Here is a 23,340-nt window from a genome sequence, read left to right on the forward strand (position 1 = left end):
AGAAACCTGCTACTGCAACAAAAGGACGAGCGGCTGAAAGTGGCCCAGGGGATCAGCAGCAAGAGCATTTTGACAAGCTTCTAGATTAGTGCAGGATGTAATTTAATGATCTAACAAGGCCAGGAAAGGTGAATATAGTGGCACATTCAGCTACATCCTGTGCGTACTACCCCAACCCTTCACTCTGCTTTGTCAATTCTCCTCCATCATATCACAGCTCTCATACATGTAATTTGTGCGCTTACTCATCCTTCTCTTTCTTTGCACTTCTTCACATCTCTGTCTATCCATCCATTACTGCCAATCATTGTCAATGCAATTTCATGCCTGTACCCCATAGTCATCCTCACCAAATGCATTCCACCCATCAGATGAATGCATGCCATCACACTCACTCACAGATCTATTCTTTTCCTCATTACAGGAGAATAATTGAGCAGCAACAAGGTGCAAAGCACACAGGCCAAGAATACAGAAAGAATGGAGAATACCATCTCAAGCATGGGTGGCTTAATATCACAGGGCATTATTGCAATAATGTGTTCTAGTATCCATTGCGTGTCTAGGATGTTACCATACTGCCATCAATTAGCATTGACAATGTGATACTGGAGGTTGTTGATAGCTTCACAGACCTAGGCTCTACAATCACCAGCAATCTGTCACTTGATGTTACAATCAACACACGCATTGCAAAGCTGCAGCTGTTATATCCAAGCTGAGTAAGAGTGTGGAACAACAGGAACCTGACCAAGAACACCAAACTGAGAGGTTACCAAGCTGGTATTCTCAGTGCACCCCTCTACAGGAGTGAGACCAACAGGAGGCTGCCAAAAAAACAAAGGAACGGTCAGCTCCAAGGAACTTCAAACACTCCAATCAAAATAGTCCAAGCATAATTTGACTACATCCATGCAGACTCTGGATAACCACCTTAAATAGGTGCCTTAACCCTGGCTTTAATGTGTGTTCGAATCTGCTTGTTTATACTTCCTAATCAAATCATTCTCAGGTTTCAGTCAAGCCATCCATTTTAAGTTATTTGCATCCTGAGACTTCATCTGGTTAGGATAGGTGTGAGCATAGCAGTTTGGATGTAACAATGGCAGGGGTGGCAGGGGGTCAGGAAGTCTATGGATGAGTAGCCAAGATGTCTCCTGTTCCTTTCCATCACAGAAACAGCTATTATATTATAGCCTGCAGGCTTGAATGAAGGGAGCATCAGGTGATGTGACTTCATATCAAAGTACAAGATTCTGGACGTTATTGGAAAGGATAAGTAGGGCCCTTTCTTGGTAGAGCTCACAGGGAGTCAGAAGAACAGCTCTTATACAGAAGCCAAGCCTAATCGCCTTGGATCTGCAAGAAATGAGGTGGTATTAATAAAGAGCAACCATAATAACTCACAGCATTTTTGTGCCTGAGAAATAAACTTACATTTGGGCAAGACATACACAACTAAACTGTGAGGAATCATTTAACTAATTAAAAAGAGAGTTCCTTACATATTGGGTAGCCTTAAGTTAAAGTGTTGAAAGGATGCAAGTTGTATTGCTAGGTACTGTTCCAATGAGAATGTTATGGCTTGTGGCTAACTGCAATAAGTTAGGTAATTTGAAGGTATTTAATTTGCGACCTTCATGTTATACAAAGGAAAGGTTTGTGCCTAAGTGAAATAAATTAGGGGATAGTCACTTGGTGACAAGTTGAATACTGGAGTTAAGTGCCATGACTGAAGATTTGGTCAGAATTATTCAGAAATACGTAGACAAGAAGCTAGGCATGTGCAGATGTCTGAGGTAGACAGCCTGGGATGGATATCAGTAACATATAAAGGTTACAGAAGGAAAAGAAAATTAAACAGCGCACTCGCAAAGGCTTGGTCATTCTGTAGCAACACAGAATAACCAAATTAAAAGAGGAACTAGAATGGAGGAGCATATGGCAGCAACGAATAAAAACAGGTTGTGCAAGGTCAAGAAGTTAAGAAAACAAAAAGCAGCATTGTGAGCTTCCATCTGAGTCTTATTTACAGGCTGAGATTAAAGATCTGAAGACTGATGTAGTTTGAGGTAGAGCTGGGAGAGATGCAATTGGTAGGACAATATCAATATAAAACTGATGAACTGGGTGCTGCCCTAAAGGATGTTCTCAAGCAGCAAGTGGAAGACCAGAAAACTGCTGGAAAGGGAGGCAATCATGAAGTGCGTTGAAAACAGATTTGAGAAATGTATTGGGGCGATGGGTTTGGGAAAAATAGAATACAATGATATAGCAAGTCTGTGTGGGTACATGCATACAGAAGGGAGGCCTGAAAGTGCACTGTGATAATAATGGCTTAGAGGATGATGATGCCACTTAAGGTAATGAATAAAGATGTAAATGGAGAGGATTTACGAGCCACCACTGTACCAGTTTGATCTTCTGCAATTAAAAGAGATAACTCAGAATACCCAACAGATTAAACTGAGGGAGGAGCCGAGTCCCTGTATAATTCCAATAGAACATGGAATGATAGAATGGTTACATCACAGAAGGAGGCCATTCCACCCATCATGTCTGTGCTGTCTCTCTGCCAGAACAATTCACCTCGTGGTACTCCACTGTCTTTTCCCCGTAGCCCTGCAAAGTTTTCCTCTTCAGATAATTATCCAATTGCCTTTTGAAAGCCTTTTGAATCTGCCTCCAATACAGGCAGTGCATTCCATTCTTAATCACTTGCTGTGTAAAAAAACCTTTTCCTCATGTCGCCAATGCTTCTTTTGCCAATCACCTTAAATCGCTGCCATCAGGTTCTCAGTCCTTCCACCAATGGGAACAGTTTCTCCTTATCTACTCTGTGCAGACTCCTTTTGATTTTGAATACCTTGATCAAATTTCTTCTGAACCTTTACTGCTCCAAGAAGAAAAGCCCAGCTTCTCTAATCTACCTACATAACTGAAGTCCCTCTTTTCTGCACCCTCTCTAATGCCTTCACATCCTTCCTAAAATGTGGTGCTCAGGATTGGATGTAATACTCCATTTGAGGCTAAAACAGTTCAGTAGTTCACTCAACAAGTAGCTGATTTGCAAAATTGCAATGAGGAACAAAAAGTGAAATTGGTGTTCCATGTGTGCCATCCAGATGTGTATAAGTCTTTTCTTGCCTAGATTAAGAAAGGCACTGGGACCTGGAGAGGGGTGAAAGAGGCACTGCAGAATGTCACGGGTCATCATCAGATCGCAACGCAGCAAAGGCCTGCTGGAGTACAAACAGGAGACTAGCGAGCCCTTGAATGTGTTTGTAGATCAATTATGGAATCATTTTCAGGCAGTCTTTCCCAGGCACAATCCTAACCGTGATCATAGATTTTAAGCAGATTCAATACCTGGCTGAATTATATGCTCCATGCACAGCCCCAATTAGTGATGAATGTCCCATTGTCCAACGCTCTTCCTCATAGAAGAATAAGGGACAATCAAAGTATGGGCTCCCAGTCCAGCACGCCCCTAAAATCTAGGCTGGTTCATCTCAAGGGTGTTGGAGTTGTGGGAAAATGGGCCATCTTTACAGGAACCGGTCACAGAAGGAAAATCCAATGAGGTAAAGTGCGTTTGTGGGAGGAGATTGAGGAATTAAAGCAAATGTATGAGGGAATCTGGGCAAGTGGGTTGGGTGTACGCAACAAGGCCCGAATTGAGTTATGCTACTAGCATACTACGCCAGTCAGCATCTATGCCGGTGCAAGAGTCTGTGGGCGAGCTGCATTCAGATCCCTACAGCAGGCCTCATGTAACTGCAAGTCTACGTCTAGAATGTTGAGAGTTTCCCCAACATCAACTGACAAATATGTTCAGACAGAGATTTTCCAGATATCTGCCTGTGAAAGGATGAGGAAGATGGCTGGCAGGAGGTAGAGGTTCTGTGAGCCCAGTGAAGCGAGAGGCAAAGCTTAAGGAGCTTAAAATCAGTGTCGTACTGATAACATGCAATTAAGAGCAGCACATCCAAGAAATGTTGAAAAGACTCCAAACCAACCATCTGAGTGTAACAATGGAACTCCAACGACACCATCAGCTGTGAAAATTCAAGAGGCTCCCAGAGGACAGTTGCATCAGAGGTCTACCATGTCAAGCCCATTCAGAATCTTGCATATTTCAATTAGATCACTTCTCATTCTTCTAAACTCCAGAGAATACAGGCCTGATTTATTCAGCCATGATCGCTACTGTACAATGATGTGCAGAGCACAGTGCACCCCATGGCTATTCTTAGAGATTCTGGCTGTGAACACTGAAGAGTACCTCAAGATCTGTCTAGGCATTGGAAGTGCAACTTCAGCATCCCAATGCCTTGCTAATCTCACATCTGGTAATATGGCATTCACTGTAGCGCTTCAGGGCTTCAATGGTTAGGTTCGTGACTGTTGTCAGTAGCCAATCATCTCCTAGCAGCCACTCCTCAAGCGTGCTTGCAGGTCCAAAAATATCAGGGAGCTCAGACTGCCACAAGGTGAAAGCATCTTTTACAACTCCCCGGGAATTTGGTGTACACGCACAGAAATATCTTTTTGTGATTGCACACCTGATCCACATGTGGAATAGAAGCCCCTGTTGTTGACAAACACCCCTTTATTATTATTTAGTCCACATGATTGCTTCAGCCCTCTACCGGCGCTGTGTTTCTGTCTTGCTATCACTGGTGAGTTTCAAGAAGCCCAGAAAACCTGTGGATGTGCCATTAAATGTAAAGCAAAGGTCAGTTGATGTGTTGTTTTAGCTGAGCAATTAGCATATGATAATAATCAATTTACAGCTTTAAAGGTATTGTGTGCAACCTGCCTGACCAGGAAGATGGCAGGTTGGATCTTGCTTCCCAAAGTGACAACATTTTTGCCAGTTTAACTCTCCCTACCAACTGCCAAATCCACGTGGTACTCAGAACAAAATTTCTCTCACATCTGGTAATATGAAATTTGAAACAAAATTTCTCTCACTTGTTTCAAATGGAGGAATGATCAGTAACCAGAGGGCACAGGTTTAAGTTCATTGGCAAAGGGACCAGCAGCAGGGGAAATTTTATTTTATGTTACAATGACCTGAAATGCACTGCCTCAAAGGAGGTTGGACGCAGATTCAATGATAGCCTTCAAAAGGAAACAAATACCTTAAGTGGAAAATTTTCCAGGTCTTCAGGGGAAGAAGTGAGTTGAACTAATAGCTTAACTCTTTCAAAGGGCTAGCACAGGCACAAATAGAATCGTGGAACGAGGCTCAAAGTTAAATTCAAAAAGGATGAGGATAATTTGAAAAAGAATGTCATATGGGAAGAACAACATTTCTGAAAGCCTTGAGATCAAAAAGAGACCTCAACTCAAGCATGCATTTAGGCTACAGAAACAAGGTAATAAAGGATGGCAGGAAGAAAAAATGAAATTAAAGGGAAACCTAGGCACAGGTTTAAGCGAGCGATGGAGCAAGTTATGGCCTCCTTTGAAGAATGTTTAGGTCAAATTGTACTACTTTGGATTACAGCTGTCTGTTAACATACCTGCACATGTTATCCAGTCTTACATTGCAGGTGTACATGAGAAAAGAATAGAAGGGTAGGGTTGGATGAAGTAACAAGGGAGAAGGCATAGACAAATGCATGTTTCCGTGCTTTAAATTTGAGCCTCTGCCACATCTGCTAATGCAAGATAACCTCACAGCTCTGCAGAAGACGAATGGGAGCGAGTGTGCTGGCAGTAGGGCACAGAATACCTCTTACACTGTGAGACTTGCTTGGTGATCCATTCATAGCAATATACTTGAATCCATCAGTGCCAGTAAAAAATGATCAACTGGCCAACCTGCTGTGTTGCTTCATTTTACACTAAAAGCTTTCTGGTGAGAATTGTTGACAATCATTTGTGTAGAATTGAATTTTGCTGCATTCTGTTGATTGGTTAGCCAAATAATCAGCAGCTAAGGCTAGCAATAGTTTCTAAACAAAATATTATGAAACTTGTGACAATATGCTGAGATAATTTACTAGGAAATTTGTCAGGAGATATAAAAAGTTGGTAATAATGCAGCGTAACTTTGATGTCTCCGAAATTACCATATCATTAGCTTGCCATATCCTGTAAGCATTTCATATTAGTCACAGGGTTATAAGATGATTACTGATGAGGAAGAATATTTTCCCATCTTAGTACCAGAAAGCCTTTAAATTCCAACATCCAATTAGTTCATAAACACTTCTGGGATTTTCACCACTGCTACTCCAAGGCTGGAATTTTTCAGCCTCTCCCGCCAGCAGCATCTTTCAGGTTATGCATAGACAAGAAAGATGCAACTAAATTTCTCTCTATTCCGGTCCGGCCAAAGTCAACGGACAGCTAAATGGCTCGCCACATTTTCCAGTCTGGCCCCTGTTGGAGCGGGGCCGGAAAATTCCACCCTGAAAGTCTATTTTCCATATATTGATTACATTTTGAGTGAAGAAGCATTTCCTGCTTTCAGACCTAAATACCATAATTAAGGAGTTTGTCATACATCAAACATGGTGTCTGCCATAGATGTATAAGATGTAAACCTATGCTGAAATAAATCTTAGCAAATTCCACAAAAAGCTAACATTGCCTGAATCACCACAGCTGCCCCTTGACGTCAATAGTATGGAATATGGCAAAATGTACCAACCATAATATTTTAAGAGTTACTATCTTGTTATGAATGAGAATCTTTGAAAGATATTGAGGAAGCTCTTTGAAAAGCAGCATCTGGCACACAGAGGCTTCTTGCAGGCTTGGCAGTACAATCAGCAACAAACAACCACCATGAAATCAGCTTAGTAGCAACCTTACCAAGAAAAAAATGGGGGCAGGAGCAGTTACGAGACTACCAGTGCTACTGCCTAATAGAGCTAATTGGAGAGGGATATTCAGTGCAACAACTTCACTTGCTGCAGTTTGACAAATCCCACGAAATGTTTACAGTATCTGTAGTGCAGTTTGCTGCCAATTTCTAGAACAGCACATTTTTGGATTTGAGCAACAAATCACTTCAGATCAGCAGTATACAATAGCATTACCTGGGAATGATTCACTTGATTTAATCTGCAAACAGGTTTCTTGTGATCTTTCTCCCTTTACTTTTAAGGCATCCAGACATACTTCAGCAGACACACAAGTGACTCCCACTGGTACTTTAATTTTAATATATGGATTCTTTTCTCTGCAGATTTTATTTTCCTGCAACAAATGAAGTGCATGATCAGACAGTCAAGAATGAAATGATTTTCTGGCTAAGAGTTGCAGACTTGCTAGCACTACGTGTGGTTTACTGCAATAAGTTTCCTGGTGTGGCCTCTTAATTTTAAACCACTTGTGGCCCTAGCTACTTCTTAACAAATCTTGAAAGGCCATCTTTCAATGTACGGATCTTTCTGATTAGAGGTGGGGAGCCAAAAACAAAAATATCCAAATGCTCTTGTTCCTCATCACTGCAAGTGTACTAGCAGCACTGATTTTTGTATATAGGAACTGGTGTTCAACAAAGCCATATTCAACATGGAGATGGACTGACTCATCGATTTGGGAGAGGGCCCATAAGTAGTGATCTCATGAGGTGAAGGTCTCCTTGGTTACATTTAATTTGAAGCTATGAAACTTAATGTTTAGGACTCCTGGCACAATGTGATAGTGATAGTTAAGAATGCTGGCTAAGACATGATTGTGAATGAAAAAAAAGAGGAAAAAAGTGAAAAGAACAAATTTACATCTATATAACATATAAGATTAGGATATCCTAAAGTACAGGCATTAAATCACTGTTGTAGAACAATACAGTTGCCTATTCTTCACACAGCAAGATCCGACAAACAACGATGAGATAAAGGACTGGATATGCTGTTTTGGTGATACAGGATACATGTTATACAGGACAGGATATGGGACAGCTTCCCTATTCTTCCTCAAACAGAGCTTTAGGATCTTTTATGTTTACATGAGAAAGGAATCAAAGGCAAGTTTAATGTTTCAGCCGAAAGACAGAACCTCTTCACTCCAGCATTGCACTGAAGTTTCAGCCTAGTTAATGTGAGGTGGCACTTGAAACCATGACTTTGTAATTCAGGGCATGAAGGTTATGGTTCTGCAAAAAGGTTGACGCCTAAGACTATGTCAGACTTCTCATTGACTAGTCTGTGGGGTCTGTTCTCTCAGTTTGGGATACTATATTCTATAGCTTGAATGGATGAAATGAGGCAGCAATGAATGTTAATGGAGAAATATATATCGAAGTTGTTTAACTTATTGACAAAATTTCCACATCAAATGAAAATGATTCCATTATATAAATATAAACATGAGCAAGACAAAAATAAAGCATTTCTAAAGTAGTGACTCCACTAAGAAAAAAAATTCAGTACTTAATACTAACTACTACAACTGTACAACTTTTTAAAATCCATTCTCAAGATTTCTGGCAAGCCCAGCATTTATTGCACATCACTGGTTATCCTGGGGAAGTGGGGGTGGATCTCCTTGAACCACTACAATCTGATTCTTGTTATTCTTCGAGTGACATGCTAGGCCACTTCAATAATGCAGTTAAGTCAACCACGTTGATGTGGGATTGGAGTCACTTATAGACTAGGCCAAGTTAGGTCAGCGGGTTTTCTTCCTTAAACGAACATTAAATTAATATATACAAACCCATTCAATACAGAAAACTGTATTATTTGTAGCAATATTAGAATAAAAAACCTAACATTAAAAAGTTACCTGCTCAGGGTTTTCAGAATTCCTGTAGTAAATATTGTACGATAATATTTTGAAAATCCTTCGAATCATGTTCACTGTGAAATTAGGGACTGTGTAATTTATTTCCACTGTTATTTCAACCTCATCAGCCTTAAGGTGTACAGTAGGAGGACCCAAAGTGGCTGCATAAGACATCAATTACAATTATAAACACATAATTCCCTTATGAAATATTTAATAAACACGAAACAGCAAGTATTACAATATCAACCATAAACAAAAACTGCTGGAAAAATTCTACAGGTCTGACAGCATCTATGGAGAATTAACGTTTCAAGTGTGTATGACTTTTCTTGAGAACTAAAGCGAAGTAGAAATGTGGTGAAATATATACCGTTCAAGGGGGTTGGGACAGGTGAAGCCGGATAGAAGGCCAGTGATAGGTGGAGGCAAAGGAGAGATTGCAAAAGACAAAAGGTCGAAAGGGTGTTGATGGTGGTGATATTGGCTAAAGGAGGTGCTAATGGTGACATTAAGAGTAGAAAGCAGAATGAGCAAGTGACAGATGGCCTTAGTGGGGTTGGGTTGGGGGGAGGGGACGGTGTGGGGGAAAAAAGATCAAAATAGGCTAAAAGGTGGGGATGAAACAATGAATGGAAAGAAATTTTAAAAATAAGAAATAGGAGGGAGAAAAAAAAAATATATATAAATGAAAAAAATAAATATCGAAAAAAAGGGGATCAAAAAGGGGTGAAGATGGAGAAGAGAGTTCATGATCTGAAGTTGTTGAATTCAATGTTAAGCCTAGGAGGCTGTAAAGTGCCTAATCAGAAGATGAGGTGCTGTTCCTCCAGTTTGCGTTGAGCTTCTGGAGCATTACAGCAGGCCAAGGATGGACATGTGGGCATGAGAGCAGGGTGGTGTGTTGAAATGGCAAGCGACAGGAAGGTCTGCGTCATGCTTATGGACAGACCGAAGGCGTTCCGCAAAGTGGTCACTCGGTCTGCGTTTGGAGACCACATTGGGAGCAGCGAATGCAGTAGACCAAATTGAGGGAAGTGCAAGTGAAGCACTGCTTCACTCAAAAGGAGTGTTTGGGCCCTTGGACAGTGAGGAGAGGGGAAGTAAAGGGGCATGTGTTGCACTTTCTGCGATTGCGTGGGAAGGTGCTATGGGAGGGGGTTGAGGTGTAGGGGGTGATGGAGGAGTGGACCAGGGTGTCCTGGAGGGAACAGTCCCTACAGAATGCAACAGGGGTGGGTGAATAGATGTGTTTGGTGGTGGCATCATGCTGGAGTTGACGGAAATGGTGGAGGATGATCCCTTTGAAAGTGGAGGGTAGTGGGGTAAAAAGTGAGGACAAGGGGGACCCTATCATAGTTCTGGGAGGGAGAGGAAGGTGTGAGGGCAGAGGCGCAGGAGATGGATCGGACACAGTTGAGGGCCCTGTCAACCACCGTGGGTGGAAAACCTCGGTTAAGGAAGGAGGAAGACATGTCAGAAGCACTGTTTTGGAAAGTGGCATCATCAGAACAGATGCGATGGAACGAACTGAGAGAATGGGATGGAGTTCTTACAGTAAGCAGGGTGTGAGGAGTTGTAGTCGAGGTAGCTGTGGGAGTCGGTGAGCTTGTAATGAATATTGGTGGACAGCCTATCACCAGAAATTGAGACAGAGGTGTCAAGGAAGGGAAGGGAAGTGTCAGTGATGGACCATTGTGAAAGTGATGGAGGGGGGGAAATCGGAAGCAACATTAATAAATTTTTCCAGGTCCAGACGAGAGCATGAAGCGGCACCTTCCCATGCAACCGCAGAAGGTGCAACACCTGCCCCTTTACTCCCCCTCCCCCTCACCGTCCAAGGGCCCAAACACTCCTTTCAAGTGAAGCAGCACTTCACTTGCATTTCCCTCAATTTAGTCTACTGCATTCGCTGCTCCAAATGCAGTCTCCTCTACATTGGAGACACCAAACGCAGACTGGGTGACCACTTTGCAGAACACCTTCTGTCTGTCCGCAAGCATGACCCAAACCTTCCTGTCGCTTGCCATTTCAACACACCACCCTGCTCTCATGCCTACATATCCATCCTTGGCCTGCTGCAATGTTCCAGTGAAGCCCAACGCTGGAGGAACAGCACCTCATCTTCCAACTAGGTACTTTACAGCCCTCCGGACTTAACATTGAGTTCAACAACTTCAGACCATGAACTCTTTCTCCTCCATCCTCACCCCTTTTTGATCCCCTTTTTTCAAGTATTTATTTTAAAATTTTTATGTATACATATTTTTACCACCTATTTCTATTATTATTTTTTAAATTTATTTCCATTGTTGTTCATTGTTTTATCCCCACCTTTTAGCCTATTTCGATCATTATTCCCACACCGTCCCGCACCCCACCCCATCCCCACTAGGGCCAAGTGTCACTTGCTCATTCTGCTTTCTACTCTTAATGTCACCAATAGCACCTCCTTTAGCCAGTATCACCGCCATCAACACCCCTTTCACCTTTTGTTTATGACATCTTTTGCAATCTCACTTTTGCCCCCACCTACCACTGGCCTTCTATCCAGCTTACCTGCCCCACCCCCCCCTTAAACAGCATTTATTTCACCACATTTCTTAGCTTTAGTTCTGAAGTGTCATACCACAGAAAGTAGTTGAGGCCAAATCATTGTATGTTTTCAAGAAGAAGTTAGATATAGCTCTTGGGGTGTATGTGATCAAAGGTTATGGGGAGAAAGCGGGAGCATGCTATTGAGTTGGATGATCAGCCATGATCATAATGAATGGCAGAGCAGGCTCAAAGGGCCGAATGGCCTACTCCTGCTCCTATTTTCTATATTTCCTACAGACTCAAAACGTTAACTCTGTCTTTCTCGCCACAGATGATGTCAGGGCTGAGTTTTTTGTTTTTGTTTCAGATTTCCAGCATCTGCAGTATTTTGCTTTTATCTAAGTATTACAATATGTTCTATAAAAATAATGGAATAATTACACAGTGTTTTGAGGGCTAGGATAACTGTGTTAAAAGTGTGCGTGATTTTACAGGTGTCACTGAAAATCAAACCGAATTACAACTTTATTAGTCAACACATTTTTAAGGGTTGAAGTAAAAGAACAACATACATGGAGCTGGATTTTTGGTAGTTAACTATTCATCAACAGAAGAATATCAGCACTGGAAAATCATTCAGGTTACGTATAAACTAGTAAGATGCAATTAGATTTCTCTCTACTCTGGCCCTTCAGTTCTAATTCCATCCTTGTAAAAGAATTCCTTACTGCAAGTGTACATTTTCTATTCTATACAACCAGTCCATGGTTTCCTTGAGCAACAGTGTTTTTTGTTAGCAACTGGCATAAGATAATGGGCATGTTTATGTGCTTTAGACTCGATGGAGATGGTTATTGCCCTCTAACACACTCCTGCCCATGTCCTATTCTATATGGAATGTAATTATGTGACATGATAGCATGATAGCACATCATGAGCATCAAGGAGCCCTAGCAAAACTGAAGGTATTGGGAATCAGTGTGAAAAACTCTCCATGATTGGAATCATACCAAGCACATAAGATGATGATTGCAGTTGCTGGAGGTCAATCATCTCAGTCCCAGGACATCACTGCAGGCGCTCCTCAGGGTAGTGTCCTAGGTCCAGCCATTTTCAGCTGCTTCATTAATGACCTTCCCACCGTAAGGTCAGAAATGGGGGTATTTGCTGAGGTTTGCACAATGTTCAGCACCATTTTCAACTTCTCAGATGCTGAAGGAGTCTGTGTCCAAATGAAACAAGACCTGGACAATATCCAAGCTTGGTCTGATAAGTTTGAGGGAAGGCAGTGGCATAATGGTATTGGCATCAAAATAATTATCCAGAGATCCAGGGTAGTGCTCTAGTTTTGAATCCCATCATGGCAGGTGACTCCAATCAGTAAAAAAAACTGTCTAATGATGACCATAAAACCATTGTTGATTGTTGTAAAAACCTAACTGGTTCACCAATGTCCTTTAGAGAAATCCTTTTTTAGAGAATTTCCTTAGGAAATCTGCTGTCCTTACCTGGTCTGGCCTATGTGTGACTCCAGACCCACAGCAATGTGGTTAAATGCCCTCTGAAATGGCCTAACAAGCTACTCAGTTCTCAAGGGCAATAAATGGTTCCATTCCATGAAAAAAATAAAACTGGCAAGGAACATGCACACCACATAAGTGCCGGACAATGACCATCTCTAACATGAGAAGATCTAACCATCTCCCCATGACATTCAATGGCATTACCATTGCTGATTTCCCCACCATCAATATCTAGCGTTGACTAGAATCTGAACTGGACCAGCTATATAAATACAAGGGCAGGTCTGTGGTGAATAACTCACCTCTTGACTCTCCAAAGCCTGTCCACAATCTACAAGACGCAAGTCATGAATGTGATGTAATATCCTCCATTCGCCTGGATGAGTGCAGCTCCAACAACACTGAAGAAGCTCAGCATCATCCAGGATAAAGCAGCCTGTTCGATCGGCACCCCACCTTAAACATTCACTCCCTCCAACACTGGTGCACAGTAGCAACATTCAAGACACATCTTCAAGGTGTGCTGCAGCAACTTGCTAAGTGTCCTTTGACAGCATCTTCCAAACCTGGGATCCCTACCACCTAGGACAAGGGCAGCAGTCACATGGGAACACCACCGCCTGGAAGTTCCCCTCCAAACCACACACCATCCTGACTTAGAACTAAATTTTCATTCCTTCACAGTCAGTGGGCCAAAATGCTGGAGCTCCCTTTCTAACAGCATGGTGGGTGGTTCAAGCTGCCACCTTTTCAATGGCAAGTAGAGACAGGCAAGGAATGCTGGTCATGCCATTGATGCTCACGCGCCACAAAAGAATTTTTAAAAAAAGAGTGGCTTGTACCCCAGTGAATTAAAAAATGTACTGCTTTTGTCTGTCACAATTTCAATGCATTTTCATAAGGCTTCAATTTAAAAACATATTGGAATCCCCTAAAGTTCTGTAGAAAATTGACCCAGCAATCTTATTTATGGGCCTATATTGCACTATCAGATCTCAGCTGGGGAGTGATGAATCAGTGCTTCCAGTGCCAACCAGGCAGTGGAGGGGAAAAAAAAAGTCAGCCAAAGCCACCCTCCTTCTCACTATTTAGCAGTTTTCCTGCAAACTGTCTTCATGTTGGGCAGGCATAAGAAACGTCTGGTTACAATATATTACATCACAGTTAGCTGGTACCAAGTACTTAAACTTGTACATGAGGATTGACTGTCAGAGAATGGGGGAAAGTAATTATGTTTTGCCTTTTATGCAGCAGCTCTCTGCTAGCAGGAAGAAACTGTTTGCTTTTACTACATTTAACTAAAAAGCGCATTGAACTGCTCAGGTTGATAAAGGTAATTCCCTATTTGTTAACCGTGGCAGGAAATAAATTGACAGCAAGTGCAATTTATTTTCCATTGCCGATTGAATCTTAAGTTGTAAGCAGTGAGTTGTAAAAAGTACTGCTGAAGATATATGTCATGTTCTGCCACATTTGTTATTTTATGATCAGAAATTTGATTGCAGGTGCCCCTGTTTAAAGCGCATATAAATAGCAGGTTTTCCTTTTAGCCTGGTTGGTAAATTAGGGATGTTCTCCGATAGCAGTGCCTCAGTAAATCGGAGTCTTTTTAAAAAGGAAACAACCACTCACTGTCTCCCTCCCTGACCCTCCTGCTCGCCCCTTGCCTCCTCCAGTCCTCCTACTTGATGCTTTCCTCCCAACTCTCCTGCTTGCTGCCTCCCTCACCGACCATCCACTTTGCTCTCCTTCTCTGGCCCTCATGCTTCGCTGATCCTCATGACTCAGCATCTTATTCCTCTACCCTCCTGTGTTGCCAACTCTCCTGACTCATCATTTCTCTCGATTGTCAATCCTCCTGAGTGGCCACCTCCCTCCCTGACCCTCCTGACTCGCTGCCTTCCTCCCAATTCTCCCACACCCTCCCTCCCACAGGCAGCCTTTCTCACTCCTGCCGCTCACAGTGAGGGCTCAGGGGTGGGAACTGGTGAGTGAGAAGGAGTGACAGAGTAGTGACTAGCGGGGGTTTTGGGGAGGGAGGGGGGTGCAGAGGGTCGGGGTTGGGGGAGGCAACAAGCAGAAGCGTCAGTGAACTGCAGAATCAGGAGAGGTGACAAGCTGAAGAGGTGGTGATCTGGTGAGTCTAGAGAGGCGGTGAGCTAGAGGCGGAAGTGACTAGCGGGAGGTAAGTTGGAAAAGATGGTACTGTAAATTGTTAAGAGTTGGTGAGTTATTAAGAGTTAATAAGAGGATTTTTGGGCCATTTAGCTTCAAGGCAGCCAATAGGTTTTAAATGTAAAAATTACAGGTTAGGAACGTAACCCATCCTTACTACAGGTTTTCTTATGGCAAAGTGATTTTCATTTAGCACATTTTTGTTTAGCACACTGTTTTTCAGGATAACTAAATAAAGAAAGCTGTACTAAACCAAATTTTGAAAGAAAGCTTAAGGAGAAACCACAGAACATAATAATTATAAACATTGGGAATTCAAAGGGGTGTGTTTTTTTTAAAAAAAACATTCAAAGCCAATAACCCTTCCTGGATTGAGTTAAATTTTAGTAGTGATTTGGAGTTTATAAAATATAATTTGTTGAAAGGCCTATATATATTATCTCAAAAGAGACCCAAACTTAGCAACAGTTGCAAATTAAGGTTAAAAGATGTAAAAAGTAAATGACAGTTTTCCTTTAAATTTCAACTTACCGTTATTATCAAAAGTGAATCGGTAAGTGTGAGCAAAGCTTGACTTTTGTGACTCTGTAACTGCATTAACTTTGGCAAAATAACCATTCCTTTCGCTTTCTCTAGGTATGAAAGCCTCACTGAGATCACACTGATACGTTGAAATATTTGAACAAGGCAAGAAAGGTTTCCATTTTGGAAAGCTGTAAAACAAAAGTTTTTAAGGTTGTAGTACACAATTTATCAACCTTTAAGTTAAAAGATACATTAAAAACTAAAAACTTACTTGTAAGTCATAAATTCAACATTAAACCATGAGGCTCTAGATGTATTAACGACATCCCACTTCAAGACAGTATGAAAATTATAAGACTTTAGAGAGAGATTCACTGGAGGCGAGAGTTCAGAAAGCCCTGGTGAAAAATAATTTTGAAAAAGTTACTTCTTTTGATTAAGAACAGAAGCTGCAAAATTCAGTTCTATAGCTCCCAATGTTTAGGCACAGTGCCAATTTGCCAACAAAAGGGAGTCTGTGGCACATGTGCAGACACTTCTGATGCCATTTTGATGAGTATGGCCAACTGCTCCTTCTATTTCTTGTCTGTTGTAGTCAGAAAGGGGCCTTATTGTTCTTGTGCTGCTTTTTCCTTCCTTTTCTTCCTCCTCTTTCTGTTCTTTCTCTTACTGTCATCATATACCTGGTGGTAGAGGTTTTCCCCTCTTGGTGGGGAGGTTGTGCAGTATGCAGCAAACCACCACAAATCCTTCAGAGCAGTCTAGGCAGCGGTAGCATTGTTTACGGCAATGGTCTACTCTGGCATTGCGTGGGGCAAGCAATGTATCCCTGGCATTTAGTAAGATCATGGCTGATCCTCAACCTCAATTCCATTTTCCCACCCAATCTCCATTTTACTTGATTCCCTTATTGCACTCTTATTGCAATCTTATTGCACTCAGCCTGAATATAATCATTGACTGAGTATCCACAGCTCCATTGGGTAAAGAATTCTAAAAGTTCACAACCCTTGAGAGAAGAAATTTCTCATCTCAGTCCAAAATGGCTATGCTTTTATCCTGAAATTATGCAAACACAACCTAATTTCCCATTCAACAACAATCCCACACAACGTTTTCCCCCTATCACTGACCATCACTGTCTGCTTAGTATCAATGCAAAAATAAGTTACCACAAAATAAACATTCCAAGCCAATTTATATATCAAACCATGTTACATTGCATACAAACATTAACCAATCACCCTATCCATTCCTTTATTGCCAGTCTCCTGTGTCCTTTGCCTCCCCTAATGCTCAGTGAAGTAAAAAAAGTTTATTTGTAATTATATTAGAAGAAAAAAGGTCGTTAATGGTATTATGAATCTTTAAAAATAGATGTGGGCAATGTTGAAAATGAAAATAAGGAAATGGCAGACTTATTGAATCATTATTTGGTGTCAATCTTCATAACAGGAGATGATAATCAGTATTAGAAAAATAATGGCTCTAAAGATTGACAAATTCGACTGGATCACTTCCAACCTGGAGGTTTAAAGGAAATTGGCACAGAAACTGCAGATGGTTCACATGGCAAGTCATTTTCAGGACTTAGCTATAGATTAAGAATCAATATCTGACCTAGTACTAACCTTCAAGTAAATTAGGTTAGTTTGTTAAACATAGAACTGCCTGGAGTGGCAGTTATCTGTCAACCACCTGAAAGACAGAAACTCAGTAGTAAATTAGGTTCACATGGGAATTTGGTGCACAGGGGAAAGAGGTGCGACATACATAGGAACTTTCTAAGTTAATTAAGTGAGTAATTAAATTAAGTTAACTAAATTAACATGATTAACAATGGCAGGACAGGTGTTATGTTGCAACTGTGGAATGTGGGTGATTTTGGATGCCAAGTATAAGCAGCTAGACAAATTCCGGATCAGGATTACTGATCTAGAAGTCAAACTGCAGACACTGCACAACATAGGGAGTGCTGATTGGTTGGCAAGTGGCGTTATCATGGAGAATGCACCACTGATAGTGATGATAGTTAACTGCTAAGCATTGTTTGAAATTTAAACCGTGACAGCCATTCACTGACTCTTTCCTCAGGGTAATGCCTTGACCAGTCAGGGTCAAGTTGCCTGTTTAAATTTCAAACAATGCTTGGCAGTTAACTGTCAGTCACCATCAGTGGTGCATTCTCCATGGTAATGCCACTTGCCAACCAATCAGCACTCTCTTCACATACAGTATAAATAGTTGTTTGCCCCTTTATATTGATATTCTTGTTGAAGCAAGTGTCCTGATGAGTGCAAAATGCAAAGCTTAGACACATCTCTGTTCAGCAATAATCATGGGTGATTTTAATCTACATGTAAACTGGAAAAATCAGACCGGCAGTAGTAGCCTGGATGAGGTGGTCATAGAATGCTTTCGAGATAAGTTCTTTTTTTAAGAGCAGCACGTTCTGGAACCAACCAGACAGCAGGTTATATTAGAATTGGTTTTGTGTAATGTGACAGGATTAATTAATGACCTCAGAGAGAAGGCACCCCTAGGTAGCTGTGACCACAATATGATTGAATTTTACATCCAGTTTGAAAGGGAAAAGAATAGGTTTAAGATTAGTATTTGAAACTTAAATATGGGCAACTATGTGGGCATGAAAGCTGAACTGGCTGAAGTGAAGTGGAATACTAGGCTAGGGGATAGATCAATAGAAAAGCAGTGGCAGACATTTAAGAGAATATTTTGGAATACTCAATTAGTATATTCCTACTATAAAGAAAAGTTCTAAGGGGAGGACCCACCAACCGTGGGTTAACTGAAGAAGTTATGGAAAGCATCAAATTAAGGAAAAAGCATATAACTGTGCAGAGATGAGTGGCAAGTCAGACGATTGGTTAGAATATAAAGAAGGGCAGAAAATGACTAAAAGGTGAACCAGGAGAAAGAAATTGGGGTATGAGAGGAAGCTAGCTAGAAATGTAAAAATGACAGGAGTTTCTACAGGTGTTTAAAAATTTAAAAAATTGAAGTAAGTGTTGGTCCTTTAGAGTGAGAACGGGGAGTTAATAATAGATAATAAGTAAATGATGGATGAAATGAAGAAATATTTTGCTTCAGTCTTCACTATGGAGAATACAAAAATCATTCCAGTAATAGCTGTAAATCAGAAGGTGAAAATGGTGAAATTAAAATCACTAGGGAAGTGGTACTGAGCAAGCTGATGGAGCTGCGGGCTGACAAGTCTCCAGGTCCAGATGGACTTCAGCCTAGGGTCTTCTTTAAAGAGCTAGCTAATGAGGTAGTAGATGCGTTGGTGTTAATTTTCCAAAATTTCCTAGATTCTGGAAAGTAGCAAATATAACCCCTCTATTCAAGAAGGGACGGAGGCAGAAAACAAGAAACTATAAGCCAGTTAGCTTGACGTCTGTCATGGGGAAGGTGCTAGAATTGATCATTAAGGAGGTTAAAGCTAGGCACTTAGAGAATCAGTATGGTTTTGTGAAAAGGAAATCATGTTTAACAAATTTATTGAAGTTCTTTGAAGGTGTAACATGTGCTGTGGATAAAGGGGAGCCTGTAGACATGTTGTACTTGGATTTCCAGAAGGCATTTGATAAGGTGCCACATCAAAGATTATTGTGGAAAATAAAAGCTCATGGTATAGAGGGTAACAGAATAGAAGATTAGCTGTCTGGCAGAAAACAGAGAGAATGCATAAATGAGTATTTTTCTGATTGGCAGGATATGATGAGTGGAGTTCCACAGGGGTCTGTGCTGGGGCCTCAACTTTTTACAACTTATATCAATGACTTAGATGAGGAGAGTCAAGGCATGAGAATTAAATTTGCAGATGACACAAAGATAGGTAGGAAAGTATGTTGTGAAAAGGACATAAGAAGGTTGCAGACAGGTATAAATAGGTTGAGCGAGTGGGCAAAAATCTGGCAGATGAAGTATAATGTAGAAGTTATTCACTGGCAGGAAGAATAAAAAAAGAGTATTACTTAAATGGAGAACAGCTGCAGAATTCCGAGGTGCAGAGGGATCTAGGTGTTCCAGTGCATGAGTCACAAAAAGTTAGTATGAAGGTACAGCAAGTAATTAAGAAGGCTAATGGAATACTAACCTCATTATGAGTAGAACTGAACATAAAAGAATGTTATGCTTCAATTATCCAGGACATTGGCGAGAACACATCTTGAATACTGTGTGCAGTTTTGGTCTACTTAAATAAGGGCTGATGTAAATGCATTGGTGGTGGTTCAGACAAGGTTTACTAGACAGACTGGGCTTGTTTGCACTGGTGTTGAGAAGAGTGAGGGTTAACTTGACTGAAATATATAAGATCCCAAAGGGTATTGACAAGGTGGATGTGGAAAGGATGTTTCCTCTAGGGGTCCCTGTTTTAAAATTAAGAGTTGCCTTTTAAGGACAGAGATGAGGAGAAATATTTTCTCTGAGGGTTGTGCAACTTTGGAATTCCTTGCCTCCGAAGTGGTGGAAGCAGGGTCATTGAATATTTTTAAGACAGAGGTAGATTGATTCCCTTGCCTAACAGAACCTAAGTTTATCAGGGTTGATGGGAATGTGAAATTCAAAACACAAACAGATCAGCCATGATCTTACTGAATGTTGAAGCAGTCTCAAGGGGCCGAATGGCCTCCTCCTGCTTCTATTTCATATGTTCTTACACTTCAGACATATTCTTCCAAAGCTCTTGATTCAGGCATTGTCCCTTTGGATTGGAAAATTGTAAATGTGACTTCACTATTTAGGAAAGGAGAGAGAGAAACAAGGAAATTGTAGTGCCATTAGTCTAACAACTGTTGTTAGAAAGTTATTGGAATCAATAATTAAGGACAGATTGACTGAGCACTTTGAGAAATTTGAAGACGACCCAGCATGGATATGTGTAGAGTAGACCATGTCTAATAAACCCAACTAATTTTTTTAAGGAGGTAGCCAAATGTCTATGAATATAATTTATATGGACTTCCAGAAAGCATTAGAGGCAAGGCTCCACATAAGAGGCTAAAATTAAAGCTCAGCAAATTACTGCCTTGGTTAACAGATTGGTTAGGTAGTAGAAGGCAAAGGGTATGCAGTCGAATTAGAAGTAAGTGATGAGTGGTGTTCCACATGGATCCGTGTTGGAGCCTCAACTCTTTACTATGTTTATTAATGACCTTCATAATGCAAAAGCAAGTCATATATCCAAGTTTACTGATCAAAAGAGATTGGTCCAGGTATCTCTTAAATGTTGAAAAGCTAGGAATGGAGGCACTCCATAGAGATTTAGGGGTCCATGTGCACAGATCATAAAAACTCAGTCGTCAGATACAAAAATTGATCAAAAAGATGAATGGAACGTTAGCTTTTATAATAAGATGGCTAGAATACAAAAGGGGGGATGTTTTGCTACAGCCATACAAAGCCCTGTTCAGACTACATCTAGAGTATCGTTTACAGTCCTGGGCACCTTGTATATTGGAAATGGAGGGAGTGCAGTGCAGATTCACCAGAACATTGTCAGGGTCCCAAGGGTTACATTATAAGGAAAGATTACATAAACTGTGCTCGTGCCTGGAATATAGATGGTTAAGGAATGATTTGATTGAGGTTTTTAAGACTTTGTGTATCCATCTGATCAATTATTTTCAAAGAAACCTTTTTCACCCATAGAACAGTCTGGGCAAGGGGTCATAACTTTAAAATCAGAGCTGGGACATTAAAAAGAGAACTTACGCAGAGGGTAGAATAAGTGTGGAACTCTGTCCCAGTAAAAGCAGTTGATGCTAGCTCAATTACTAGTTTTAAGTATCAGATCAACAGATTTTTGCTTGCTAGGGTATTAAAGGAGTAGGAGCCAAGGCAGGTGGGTGAAGTTAGGATATAAGTCAGGCTTGAATTCACTGATTGGTGAAACAGTCCCGGAGAGGCTGAATGGTCCACTCCTGTTCACAGAATCACAGTGCAGAAGAAGCCCTTCAGCCCATCGAGTCTACACCGACACGTGAGAAACACCTGACCCACCTACCTAATCCCATTTACCAGCACTTGGCCCATAGCCTTGAATTTTATGACGTGCCAAGTGCTCATCCAGGTACTTTTTAAAGGATGTGAGGCAACCCACCTCTACCACCCTCCCAGGCAGTGCATTCCAGACTGTCACCACCCTCTGGGTAAAAAAGGTTTTTCCTCACATCCCCCCTAAACCTCCTGTTCCTCACTTTGAACTTATGCCCCCTTTTGACTGACCCTTCAACTAAGGGGAACAGCTGCTCCCTATCCACCCTGTCCATGCCCCTCATAATCTTGTACACTTCGATCAGGTTGCCCCTCAGTCTTCTCTGCTCCAACGAAAACAACCCTAGTCTATCCAACATCTCTTCATAGCCTAAATGCTTCATCCCAGGCAACATCCTGGTGAATCTCCTCTGCACCCCCTCCAGTGCAATCACATCCTTCCTAGAATGTGGTGCCCAGAACTGCACACAGTACTCCAGCTGTGGCCTCACAAAGGTTCTATACAATTCCAACATCACCTCCTGTTCTTCTGTATTGAAACAGAACTAACATTAATTTGTATGCAAATTAGATAATACTGTTTTTTTCTTTTTTTTCTAGAGTGTCTTTCATTTTATTTGTGTGTATTTGTAAAACTGGAACCAGAGATGCGAATGGATGTATTTGTGTATTTTGTTCTATAGTGAGATGGAACTTGAGAAGCACACAAAAGTGATGGAAACAATTTATATGGGTCACTGAATTTTGATCTTCCCATATTTACATATTTCAATTATTATCGTTCCAGAAAGCAGGACAAGTTCAATCTGGTCAATTAGTGCCCCCCTCAGTCTATCCTCAATCTCTAGGAAAGTGCTTGAAATTGTCGCCAGCACCATCATCAAGTGGTACTTGCTCACTGATAACCTGCTCACCAATGCTCAGCTTGAGTTATGCGAGGGCCACTCAGCTCCAGACCTCATTACAACCTTGGCCCAAACATGGACAAAAGAACTGAACTTGAGGTGAGGTGAGAATGATTGCCCTTAGCATCAAGGCAGCACTTGATCAAGTATGGCATCAAGAACCCCTAGCAAAATTAAGTCAGCTGGGAGTCAGAGAGGAAACCCATCACTAGCAAGAGTCATACCTAGCACAAAGATCGTTGTGGTTGTTGGATGTCAATCATGGCAGCCCCAGAACATTGCTGCAGGAGTTCCTCAGGGTAGTGTCCTAGGTCCAAACATCTTTACCTGCTTCATCAATGACCATCCTGCTATGATAAAAGATCAGAACTTGGGCTGATTGCTGATGATTGCAGAGTGTTCAGTTCCACAAGAGGTGAAGGTGGCATAGTGGTAATGTCACTGGACTAGTAATCCAGAGGCCCAAGCTAATATTTTGGGGACATTGGTTCAAATCTGGAATTGAAAGCTTGTCTCAGTAATAACTGTGACAACTATCACAGATTGTCTTAAAACCCTATCTGGTTCACTAATGTTCCTTAAGAAGTATACCTACTATTCTTACCTGCTCTGGCCTTAATGTGACTCCAGACCCACAGCAATGTGGTTGACTCTCAACTCCCTCTGCAATGGCCTAGCAAGCCTTCAGTTCAAGGGCAATTAGGGATGGGCAACAAATGCTGGCCTTGCCAGCGATGGCCATATCCTGTGAAAGGATTAAAACAAAAATTGCAACCTCTCAGATAATGAGACTATCTGTACCTGAATGCAGCAAGACCCTGGACAACATTCAGACTTGGGCTGATAAGCAATATTTGTGTCTCACAAATATCAGGCAACAATCACCTCCCACAAGGCATAGT

General features: G+C 41.4%; 1 protein-coding gene across 1 annotated transcript in view; it reads right to left on the minus strand.

The window, feature by feature from the left end:
- The window catches only part of LOC121278245, a 44,021-nt gene extending 20,960 nt beyond the window's left edge, over positions 1–23,061 (minus strand). The window contains exons 1-5 of the mRNA XM_041188469.1: positions 23,043–23,061; positions 15,784–15,910; positions 15,519–15,700; positions 8,752–8,912; positions 7,059–7,218 (exon numbers count right to left, since the gene is read on the minus strand). Of these exons, the coding sequence (XP_041044403.1) occupies positions 7,059–7,218; positions 8,752–8,912; positions 15,519–15,700; positions 15,784–15,794 (514 nt within the window). The 5' untranslated portion in view covers positions 15,795–15,910; positions 23,043–23,061. The remainder of the gene's footprint in view (positions 1–7,058; positions 7,219–8,751; positions 8,913–15,518; positions 15,701–15,783; positions 15,911–23,042) is intronic.
- Between the last annotated feature and the right edge of the window lie 279 nt (positions 23,062–23,340).

The sequence above is a fragment of the Carcharodon carcharias genome, chromosome 5, assembly GCF_017639515.1.
Source record: "Carcharodon carcharias isolate sCarCar2 chromosome 5, sCarCar2.pri, whole genome shotgun sequence".
Taxonomy (NCBI): domain Eukaryota; kingdom Metazoa; phylum Chordata; class Chondrichthyes; order Lamniformes; family Lamnidae; genus Carcharodon; species Carcharodon carcharias.